The sequence below is a fragment of the Phyllobates terribilis genome, unplaced genomic scaffold, assembly GCF_046119375.1.
Source record: "Phyllobates terribilis strain yellow unplaced genomic scaffold, ASM4611937v1 Scaffold_9__5_contigs__length_417890890, whole genome shotgun sequence".
NCBI lineage: Eukaryota > Metazoa > Chordata > Amphibia > Anura > Dendrobatidae > Phyllobates > Phyllobates terribilis.
In genome coordinates, this window is record NW_027362769.1 from 281,524,714 (window position 1) to 281,536,717 (window position 12,004).

The window sequence follows — 12,004 nt, forward strand, 5'->3', positions numbered from 1 at the left end:
TTGATGGGAAAAAGTAAAATGTTCATTTTTACCTTCCACATTGCTTTAATTCTGGTGAGGCCCCTATAAAGGGTTAAAAAAAAAAAAAAAAACTTATTGAAAGGGCTTTTGAGCACTGAGGGGGTTCAGTTTTTAGAATGATGTCACTTTAGGGTATTTTCTGCCATATACGATAGAATTTTGGGGTCCATTTTCTTTTTTTACCCTTGTAAAAATAAAAAAAATTGGGTCTAAAGTAAAGATTTTGTGACAAAGTTTTTTTTTCCTTCCACATGCCATTAATTTCTGTGAAGCACCTGAAGGGTTAATAAACTTCTTGAATGTGGTTTTGAGCACCTCGAAGGGTGCAGTTTTTAGAATAGTGTCAGTGTTGGGTATTTTCTGTCATAGGATCCTCAAAGTCACTTCAAAAGGGGGTATGGTCCCCAAAAACAAATTTTTAGAAAAATTTTGGAAAAATGAGAAACTGCTGATAAACATTTAACCCTTCTAACTTCCTAACAAAAAAAATCAAAACTGATGCAGCTGTAAAGTAGACATATGGGAAGTGTTATTTTTCTATTTTGTGTAGTATAACTCTGTGGTTTTAGAGAATAAAAATTCAAAGTTTAAAAATTGCTAAGTGTTCTAATTTTGTCAAATCTTCAATGTTTTCTTAAATAGACAAGTTATATCAACCTAAATTTACCACTAACATGAAGTATAATATATCATGAAATTGTTGGGATCAGAATCACTGGGATCCTTTGAAGCATTCCAGGGTTATTACCTCAAAGTAACACTGGTCAGAATTTAAAAACTGGCCTGGTCAGGAAGTTGGAGGTGAAGGGGTTACACAACAAAGCAAAACATAAGACTGGAAGATATGCAGTGGTTTCACAAATACCTTCCATGTATATCATTTTTGTTCAGGTAAAAAGTTTCTCATAAAAGCATTATTGGTTCCTTACCTGTAGGGGATTATTTGGATTGAGTTCAATGCCAGTAACCAAATCACTGTGACTCCACAATAAATGGATGCATTCCTCTGTGACTGTGCTAACTACTTTGATGGAGTCACCGGAGACGCAGATAAGATACCTGAAAAAAGAAAACAAAATGATCACTGAACTTATATTTTCAAGAATTATAGACAAGTGCAGGAGAAATATTATGGAACCATTTTTCTCACTAAAGTGCTGTGCAAAAATGTAGCAAATTTTGGTCTCGTCACAAAGAAAAGGGGAGAGACGTATGCCACAGCTCGTATAATTCATGACGAGCTGTGGAGTCCTTCATACCAGATCTTACACCACTCCGACTGGAAGCATAGTCCCTCAGGAAGCCAGCAGCGGCAGGAGTGGAGCAATGCTGCGGGCCCTGGGTGGGAGAACGGGGTGCCCCAGCAGCGGGGAGTTGCGATGGTGGTGAGCAGGATCGCAGGAGGCAGTGTCCGTCCCTCAAGAGCCCGGTGGTAGCACAAGCGGTGAGATGCTGCGGGGCCGTGTCGGGCTATCAGCAGTCAGGCAGAGCGGAGTGCATTGCTTTCCCGGCGGCCACCTTGCTGAAGCCATGGGCCTCAGAGAAATGGCCACCGATATCCCAGTCTGTGCATGCACTGGCTCAGGCGGTCATTTCCCTGTACATCACGGCTTCAGGAAGATGGCTGCCGGAAAAGCTGATCAGTGCGTTCTCTACTGCACGTAATTCCCACAAGTTTGAGGACTCCAGACTTTCCATCTCTGACCAAGTTCCCTGTATCAGGTGGTTCTCTAGAGGCGCCCCCACCAGTTGAGGCTGGCATCTGTAGTAATTACTCCAGTAAAAAGGGGAACCCAAAGGACGCCCACCTGGATCATATCCATCCCCAACCACTAATGTAGTGAATGTATTGCATTGGGAGGGAGAGTCAATTTGCCCTTCAGATGTCCTTGGGGGATGACTTAGTTTTTTAGAACATCCCATTGTAACTCCCTTGCCTGAAATTGGGCCCAGCTTACTGCTGGAATGCAGGAGGTGAGAGATCCCAGTAGAGACATTGCCCTCCTGAGAGTCATTACTGGATTTGTTATGGATGCTGACACCAGTTTTTTTTTATTTTTTATTTTTTCTGGTGGGGCAGGCGGCATGCTTTCCGAACTGAATCCAGGTTAAGGCCTAAAAAAAAAATCTGAGTTGTCTGTGGAGTCAAATTGGAAAATTCCAGGTTTAAACACCATCCTAAGTTTCTTAAGATGGCACACACCTGATCCACTTGAGTCAGGCAAGGATCGCAAGTTCTTCCCACTATTAGGAAATCGTCCAAGTATAGGAAGATCAGTCTGTCTTTCTCCCTGAGATGGGCCGTAACGTCCGCTATAAGCTTCGTGAATATGCAGGGTGTCACTGCCAGGCCGAAAGGAAGGGCTCTGTATTGAAAGTGCCTGATGACCCACTGTACCGTTACAGCCACCCTGAGGTATCTCTGAAAGCTCTGATTGATTGGCACATAATACGCATCTTTCAGGTCTAGTACTGCCATGTAGCAACCAGGAAATAATAAATTTATTGTTGATTTTATCGTCTCCATCTTGAATGATGGAATGTTCAACAATTTGTTCAAGCCCTTCAAGTTGATTATCACCCTGTATGTGTTCTGTTTTTTTCACAAGAAAAAAGGCGGAATAGAATCCTCTCCTTTCCTCTTATGGTGATACTTCTTGTAACACATTCTTTCTTAGGAGGTTCGAAATTTCTTCCTCCAACACTAGTTGTTCTGGCGGAAAGGATCTTATGGCAGTCAAGATGAATCTTTTTGGCAGGCTCCGCAGGAATTCCAGCTTCAACCGTGATATTATCAACCTGAGGATAAAAATTGTTGGAAGAGATCCTTTCCCAGGCTGAAAGGAAGAGAGAGTCTCCCTCACACCTGGGATAAAGAGTCACTTTGGGGGTTTTCGACTTTCTTGGGAGGGCCCGCTGAACAGAAAACCTTTTCCCTTCCTGGAACGATCCTCCCATCTAGGCTGTTCCGCTTACGCTTTTCTGCGGGTAAATTTCTTCCTCCGAAAGGGCAGCTTAAATGCTGAGAAGGAAGATTTGGGGAATCCCTTCTTGTCGTCCCCTGCTTTCTCAAGAATCGTGTCTAGAGTGGAGCAAAAAAAGAAGTCTCCTTCACACGGAAGGGAATATAACTTTCCTTTTGTCTGTATATCTCCTCTGCAACATTTTAACCAGACTGCTCTACAGCCAGCATTAGATAGGGTCGCAGATCTGGCGGAATCAGCAGAGGTATCGGACAGAAAGGCCACGGCTCCTTTCAAAATCGGAAGAGTGACCAGAATGGAATCCTGTGATGCGTTATTTTAATCTGGTCTTCTAACCTGTCTAACCAAACTATAAGAGATCTGGCAGTACAGGTTGCGGCTAAGGCTGGTTTTAACGCCCCTGCTAAAGACTCACAAGTTCCTTTAAGGAAGGTATCCACCTTCTGATCCATTGGGTCCTTCAGCGACCCTGTATCTTCAAAAGGGAAGGGAAGATCTTTTTGAAGCTTTGGATACCGCAACATCCAGCTTCGGGGCCTTATTCCAGGATGCAGTAGTTTTCTCATCAAAAGGATATTTTCTTTTGAAGGAAGTCGGAAGGGGACCCTTCTTTTCCGGTCTATCCCACTCCTTCCTGATTAGTCCTCGCACCTCATCATTGATTGGAAAAAAGTTTTTCCAGAGTATCAAACATGTCTTGGACTGATTTTTTCGCCTTCTGGTCAACCAGCTCCATTGTGGACCTGACTGCTTTAACCAAATTATCAACACTTTCCAGGGGAAAACAGTGACCTGTGCCTGACTCACTATCTGATGAGGAGGAGTCGGTAGAGTCATCCAACATCCCTTCATCAGACTCTGAATCTGAGAGGGTGGGTGAAGTTTTTGATTTACGGGCCTGGAAAGTTTCCCTTGTGTGAGAAAAGGACTTTTAAATTTGAAGCAAAATTTGGAGATCCCTCTGAAATGGTCTCCTCAATACACTGTTGACAATTTCTTTGGCCAGTCCTTAGCCAGATCTTGTTCACACAGGGCACACACACTGTGTTTTGACTTCCCTGTACTCTTCCTAGGGGCGTCCTGACACAGAGGAAGAAGAGACAAAGAGGGAGAGGAGGAGAGAGATAAAGTCTACGTTAAAATGTCGAATTTCATGTAGCTCACTCACCCTCAGCAGAAAAAAAGGGGGTAGCGGAACAGGAGGCAGGACGGTATCTGACACTTCTCAGCAGGAGACTGTGGAATTCTCAATCCTGATTGAGATATGTCGGCTGGATCTTGAATCCCTTGTGCTGCATGTCCCAGACCGTCCGCCACTCCTATCCTGTGGTGGACGTTGATCCTGGGTGTGCTTTTGGCGCAGAGGCTGCGCATGCAGCGGCTGCTCTGCTGCTCTTGCTGCTGACGCAGTGGGGAGGGCTGCTGTGAAGTCATAGTGTATAGCCCTGCGCCCCAGCCTGGCCGGTGATATACCCTTAAGTACCATCGTACCAGGGAGATGAGCGGCCGGTGTTGCCCTGCGGCTTCCGGTACCTCTCCTGAAAATTACATCCAGGGGTCGGAGGTCCCGATGCGTGTCATCGGGGCGTGACTTCCGGATTCGTCACATTCGACACGGGGATGCCGGCAACCTGACTGCAGGCGAAGCAAGCCTCAGCCCGCACACGAGGAGACCCCATCGAATACCCTCCGTGGAGCTTACAGCACACACTGGGCCGGCCGCAACAAAAGACTGTGCCCAGCCACAATCAACCAGCCCCGGCCTGGGTAAGCTCCATATTCTGACTTCTCGCAGCTGACAAGCTAGAAGGTCCCCCATCCAGGACAGGAAACCACTGAGGCGGAGAGAGGCGATGCCCTTTTTACCTTGAAGGATTCCTGTCCTTGAAGGGCGGATCCCCTTTCTCGTTGTGCCGTCATGGTTGACAGAAAAATAAGTAAGTAATGCACTCCCCCTTCAAGGCTTGTATGCACACACACCACAAAAGACAACATTGCTGAACTAAAAGCAAGTTCAAGCGCTTTTTAAGTTTGCAGAATATAGTTTGGTCAGATGAGGACAAAATTGAACTCTTTGAATGCCAAAAGGCACTGCATGTCACCCAAAGACAACATACCAACAGTAAAGTTTGGAGGTCAGAACATCATGGTATGCAGCTATTTTTCAACATACAGAACTGGCAAACTTCATATAATTGAAAGAAGAATGAATTGACAAATGTACGAAGACATTCTTGATAAAAATCTGCTGCCATCTAACAGGGAAATGAAGACGAAACTAAAGTGGACATTTCAGCAAGACAATGATCCCAAACACACAGCCAAGGAAAATCGCAATTGGTTTCAGAGAAAGAAAATAAAGCTGCTAGAATGGCCCAGCCAATCACCTGACCTGAATGCAATAGAAAATTCATGGAAGGAACTAAAGCTCAAAGTTCATAGAAGGAGCTCCCAGGACCTTCAGGATTTGAAGAATGTTTCTGTGGAAGAATGGGCCAAAAATAACACTTGAGCAATGCATGTGACTAGTTTCCCCAAACAGGAGGCGTCTTGAAGCTGCCAAAGGCTTTAGTACTAAGTATTATTTAAATTTCAGTAAGCGTGTTCAATACTTTTTCCCTGTGTCATTTCCCATTATTACACAATTTATGGACATCTATGGTTTGATATCTTTGCCTGTGTTGATTGGATGGTTTATTATTTGTTACTGACATCTGGTGAGAATTTCATGTCAATAGCACCTTTAGAAATATATTTACTTAAAAAAAGGATGACGTGTTCAATACTTATTTCACCTGCTATTAATGGTATCATTAAAAATTGCAACTAGCCCTGCAGGATACAAGCCCTTATGTAGCTTTGTATATGGAAAAATAAAGACTGCTTGCATCAGGAAAAGTTTAAAAGGGATTTCACAGGCTAATTAATCAATGACCTATCCTTGGAGTAGGTGTCATCAACATCAAAAATCAGTGGGGCTCTGACACCTGTCTCTACTCCCACTGATCAGGTGTTTTCAAGCTACAATGGCTGAAAGTTAACTGAGCCTAATAGTATAGCTATATTCACTGTGTAGTGACTGTTCCATGAAACTGTAACAGCTGCAATTTAAGTGAACAGAATAGGTCATCAACATGATAAGCTTGGAAAACCCATTTAGGCAATGTTCGCACGTTCAGTATTTTACATCAGTATTTGTAAGTCAAAACCAGGAGTCGGTGAAAAATGCAGACGTGGTGACGTGTTTCTATTATACTTTCCCTCTGATTGTAAATCACAACCAGGAGTGGAACAAATATGGATATAAAATACTGACAAAATAATTCATGGGTGCACACTGGCTTAAAGTACCATACTTTTCAGGCTATAAGACACGTTTTTAACAAGAAAAAAACATCTTGATAAAAAAGCATCCTCCCCAATCAGAGAGAGCTGCCGTCTCTCCTCCTTTCGGACATTGATCTATGTGATTGATGCAGAGCAATCAGAGAGGAAACTTACCGACGAAACGGAGGCTGAAGGACCTTCTGCAAAAGTAATTCCTGGACCTTTTGTTGCAGCCTCAGTACAGGGTCCCGATCAGGATGTGGTAATGGTGTGTGCGTGTGTGTGCGCTCGGGGCTCCTTTTGCATCAATTACTGCATCAATGGGGCGTGGCATGGAGGCGATCAGCCTGTGGCACTGCTGAGGTGTTATGGTAGCCCAGGTTGCTTTGATAGCAGCCTTCAGCTCGTCTGCATTGTTGGGTCTGGTGTCTCATCTTCCTCTTGACAATACCCCATAGACTCTCTATGGGGTTAAGGTCAGGCGAGTTTGCTGGACAATCAAGCACAGCGATACTGGTGTTTTTAAACCAGGTATTGGTACTTTTGGCAGTGTGGACAGGTGCCAAGTCCTGCTGGAGAATGAAATTTCCATCTCCAAAAAGCTTGTCGGCAGAGGGAATCATGAAGTGCTCTAAAATTTCCTGGTAGACGGCTGCGCTGACTTTGGTCTTGATAAAACACAGTGGACCTACACCAGCAGATGACATGGCTCCCCAAACCATCACTGATTGTGGAAACTTCACACTAGACCTCATCTGAAAACAACACCTAGGACCACTGAGCAACAGTCCAGGTCTTTTTCTCCTTGGTACAGGTAAGACGCTTCTGGCGTTGTCTATTGGTCATGAGTGGCTTGACACAAGGAATGCGACACTTGTAGCCCATGTCCTGGATACGTCTGTGTGCGGTGGCTCTTGAAGCAATGACTCCAGCAGCAGTCCACTCCTTGTGAATCTCCCCCAAATTTTTGAATGGCCTTTTCTTAATCCTTTCAAGGCTGTGGATATCCCGGTTGCTTGTGCACCTTTTTCTACCACACTTTTTCCTTCTACTTACCTTTCCATTAATATGCTTGGATACAGCACTCTGAACAGCCAGCTTCTTAAGCAATGACCTTTTGTGGTGTACCCTCCTTGTGGACTGTGTCAATGACTGCCTTCTGGACATCTGTCAAGTCAGCAGTCTTCCCCTTGATTATGGAGCCTACTGAAACAGACTAAGGGAACTTTTTAAACGCGTAGGAAGTCTTTGCAGGTGTTTTTGGTTAGTTATTCTAATTTATTGAGATAACGACTTTTGTGTTTTTATTGGCTGTAAGCCATAATCATCAACATTAACAGAAATAAACACTTCAAATAGATCAGTTTGTCATGACTATATATGAGTTTCACTTTTTGTATTGAAGAACTGAAATAAATTACATTTTTGATGATATTCTAATTTTGTGAGAAGCACCTGTACATGTAGCAGAGGTGTGTGTAATATACGCTTAAGAGAGATTAACAGATTTACTACCTCCCTATCCTGCCACTAGAAATTAGAAAAGAGCGAGCGGGTGTTATCCGGTTATGTTCAGCATGCTTGGGTGATATGTTTGAGTCACTCCGTGCGCATGATTTGCGACTGTCTGACGGATTTAATACATGTGAGGAATTCCTAAGAAACATACATTCCTCACATGTATTAAAGCTGTCAGACAGTTGCAAATCATGCGCATGGAGTGACTCAAAATATCACCGAGTACGCTGAAGATACTTGGAAAACACCCGAGCATGCTCGCCGAAAGGGTTAACAGAACATGCTCGCTCATCACTACTAGAGATGTTTTAATAGGAAAAATGGCACAGAAGAAGGGCAACATGGCGAGCCCCCCCACCCCCCCCCCGCACAGAAGAAGGGCAGCGCGGCGAGCCCCCCACCCCCAGCACAGAAGAAGGGCAGCGAGGCGAGCCCCCCTCCCCCGGCACAGAAAAAGAAGGGCAGCGCGGCGAGCCCCCCCCCCGGCACAGGAGAAGAAGGGCAACGCGGCGAGCCCCCCCCCGGCACAAAAGAAGCTGGGCAGCGCAGCATAAACGCTGCGGAAAAATCCGCAGCATGGGCATTGAAAGTGCGGAATTGCATTGGAGACAATGGGGGAAGGTTTACCAAGCGTTTACGCTGCGGAAATTCCGCAGCGTAAACGCTTGAAAAACGCATCTTGGGCACACAGCCAAAGGGTATGTGCCCACGTAGCGTTTTACAAGTGTATATGATGGGGAATTTCCGCAGTGTAAACGCTTGTGAAACGCTAGGTAATCCGCACTTTCAATGCCCATGCTGCGGATTTTTCCGCAGCGTTTTTGAAGCGCTCAAAAACCCGCAGCATGTCCATTAATTTTGCATTTACGCATGCTGAATTGCCTTGTCAATGCAATAAAAAACGCAAGGCAATTCTGCATGTCCCAAATGCTTCTAAAACGCGCGAAAAACGCTTGCCAAATTCTGCAGGCGTTTTTCTGGGAAATTTTCTGCTTCATTTCTGCAACATGGGCACATAGCTTTAGGGTGTGTGCACATGTTCCTTTCTGGCAGCGTTTTGAACTGGCCACTGCGGATTGCATGCAGCGCAAGTGTGCTGCGACCAAAGCGCATGGTTTACTGATCGTCTGCACATACCCTAATACAAGTGATTCCAAGTACAGTCCCTGCAGTTACAGATCACTTCCCTCCAAACACCTTAGAAGCTTTTTTGGGGCTAAAATTGTTTTACCAAATGGTCCCTAAAGTCCGAGAGGAAGCCTGGTGGCCATGCATTGTGTGGGAGCAGAGCACGGCAGCTGGCACCGCCACCACTGTGCCCGGCGCCGCTCACCTGCTGTCCGCTGACAGGAGAGGCCTCCGGTAGTTCATCCTGTTCCCACCACATTGAATCACGTGAATATCGGGATCCACCAGCATTTTACCGCAGAGCTCCGTCCTCACAGACAACACACGTGTAAAGTATGAAGAGCGGAAACACTCGGGTGTGGGCGGAACATGGCACAGGAAGTTAGCGCCGGCGGCCATCTCTGCTACTGGCAACTGGCCCATAAGTAGATTTACATGTGCAGACAGCAAGCTTACGGCACGGCGGCCAGGCGCTAGGACCCTGCGCTGTGCCCCATCCCTATGCCCCAGCACTATACCCCGGCTGTATCCCCCAGCACTATGCCCCGGCTGTATCCCCCCAGCACTATGCCCCGGCTGTATCCCCCCAGCACTATGCCCCGGCTGTACCCCCCCAGCACTATGCCCCGGCTGTATCCCCCCAGCACTATGCCCCGGCTGTATCCCCCCAGCACTATGCCCCGGCTGTATCCCCCCAGCACTATGCCCCGGCTGTATCCCCCCAGCACTATGCCCTGGCTGTATCCCCCCAGCACTATGCCCCGGCTGTATCCCCCCAGCACTATGCCCCGGCTGTACCCCCCCAGCACTATGCCCCGGCTGTACCCCCCCAGCACTATGCCCCGGCTGTATCCCCCCAGCACTATGCCCCGGCTGTATCCCCCCAGCACTATGCCCCGGCTGTACCCCCCCAGCACTATGCCCCGGCTGTATCCCCCCAGCACTATGCCCCGGCTGTATCCCCCCAGCACTATGCCCCGGCTGTATCCCCCCAGCACTATGCCCCGGCTGTATCCCCCCAGCACTATGCCCTGGCTGTATCCCCCCAGCACTATGCCCCGGCTGTATCCCCCAGCACTATGCCGCGGCTGTATCCCCCCGGCACTGTGGCCGCGGCTGTATCCCCCCGGCACTGTGGCCGCGGCTGTATCCCCCCGGCACTGTGGCCGCGGCTGTATCCCCCCGGCACTATGCCGCGGCTGTATCCCCCCGGCACTATGCCGCGGCTGTATCCCCCCGGCACTATGCCACGGCTGTATCCCCCCGGCACTATGCCGCGGCTGTATCCCCCCCAGCACTATGCCGCGGCTGTATCCCCCCCAGCACTATGCCGCGGCTGTATCCCCCCCAGCACTATGCCGCGGCTGTATCCCCCCAGCAGGACTGCCTCGGCTGTATCCCCCCAGCAGGACTATGCCGCGGCTGTATCCCCCCAGCAGGACTATGCCCCGGCTGTATTCCCCCGGCACTGTGGCCCCGGCTGTATTCCCCCGGCACTGTGCCCTCGGCTGTATCCCCCGGCACTATGCCACAGCTCTGTCCAGCAGCACTATGCCTTGGCACTATGCCCAGTTCACGCATGATATACTATTTTTTTTCTCCAAATAGTAAGTTTACACCTACACGGTGTCAGTCATGGGGCAAATGGGTAAGGGCTAGAATGTATGGGCTCCTGATAGCTATGACCTGATTTCCGTCACATGCTTCTGGGGTGACGTGGTTGCTTGCAGGCATGTCATGTTTCTTCATACAGCGCAGTGTGACACAATGTTGACGTTGGCTTCTTATTCATCCAGTGTCTTATTCTGGGCTGAAGTTGGCTTAGTTTAAAAAAAAAAAAGTTTCTATTTTTTTACAGGTTAACTACAAAAATCACAATAATACAATAAAATGCAGCGTGGTGCCGTGATGTGAATACACATTAAAGCAGCTACAAAAATTATAAAACTGGCACAAAAATGGGCATCAAGGGGACAACGCAGGGCGTTTTTAAAAGGGTTCAATGACTTTGGGCCACTGATCTCACAATGCAGACACACAGTGATGACCCACATCAAATTCAGGTTACTCCAGCCTGGACCAAACTGGCTATTTGCCCACTTTGATGCCAGTTTCAATGCTCAGAACCCATTTGGAGTGATCAGAATTTGATGTTGGCCATCACTAGCTATATAATCGTGGTGTGAGATCAGTGGCCCAAAGTCGTTTAACCCTTACAATAACGCCCTTTGGTGCCCACCTTGATGCTTATTTTTGTGCCAGTTTTGTAATTTTTGGAGCGGCATTTAACCCCTTCACGACATTTGCAGCATATATATGTCATGGTCGGGAAGGACTTCATGGGAATGATGTGTCTAAGTACTCGGCACTCAAAAAATGGTATTCGTGAAAATGATGCAATAAATATCTTTATTATTCCATGAAATAATAAAGATATTTATTGCATCATTTTTTGAAGGCCGAGTACTTAGACACATTACCTAAAAGGTGGAACCTTTACTCGAGCACTTCACCTAACACTTGAGTGCCGTACACCTATTTGATTTCATGTGAAGGATGTTATGGACATCGTCAGCTCACAGGAGGCTGTGCACTGGCGATCGCCACCAGGTGTTGGCTGATTTCCTATCACCCATGACAGCACCACAATGATAGCGGGAACTCGCCCTTCCAGGACAGGAAACCTACAGAATAAAAGGGTGGGGCCTCTCCACCACCTCAGTTGGTTTCCTGTCCTTGAGGGGAACCTTGTTAAAACAGTGGCAGAAGAAAGAAGAGAAGATTATTCCCAGATCTGGGTCGGTCGGTTTCCAACAGGGCACAGTCTCTTCTGCAGCCGGCGCCAGGGACCTAGAAGCGCCGTGGTGGGTCCAAGGGGGCCTGTTCCATCGGACGGGCGCAAGCAGCAACCGCACCATTACCTTATGGTGGTCTGGCAGCCACGCATCCTGGTTGTGCAGGCGCAGGATGCTATCCAGGAAATCACGCCCTTAAACGCACGCCGGTGAAAAAAGAAGTAGCTGAGA

At 47.3% G+C, this 12,004-nt stretch overlaps 1 protein-coding gene across 1 annotated transcript in view; it reads right to left on the reverse strand.

Moving 5' to 3' along the window:
• WDR75 (WD repeat domain 75) overlaps nt 1-9,352 on the reverse strand; it is a 94,552-nt gene extending 85,200 nt beyond the window's left edge. The window contains exons 1-2 of the mRNA XM_073647837.1: nt 9,184-9,352; nt 951-1,080 (exon numbers count right to left, since the gene is read on the reverse strand). Of these exons, the coding sequence (XP_073503938.1) occupies nt 951-1,080; nt 9,184-9,269 (216 nt within the window). The 5' untranslated portion in view covers nt 9,270-9,352. The remainder of the gene's footprint in view (nt 1-950; nt 1,081-9,183) is intronic.
• Between the last annotated feature and the right edge of the window lie 2,652 nt (nt 9,353-12,004).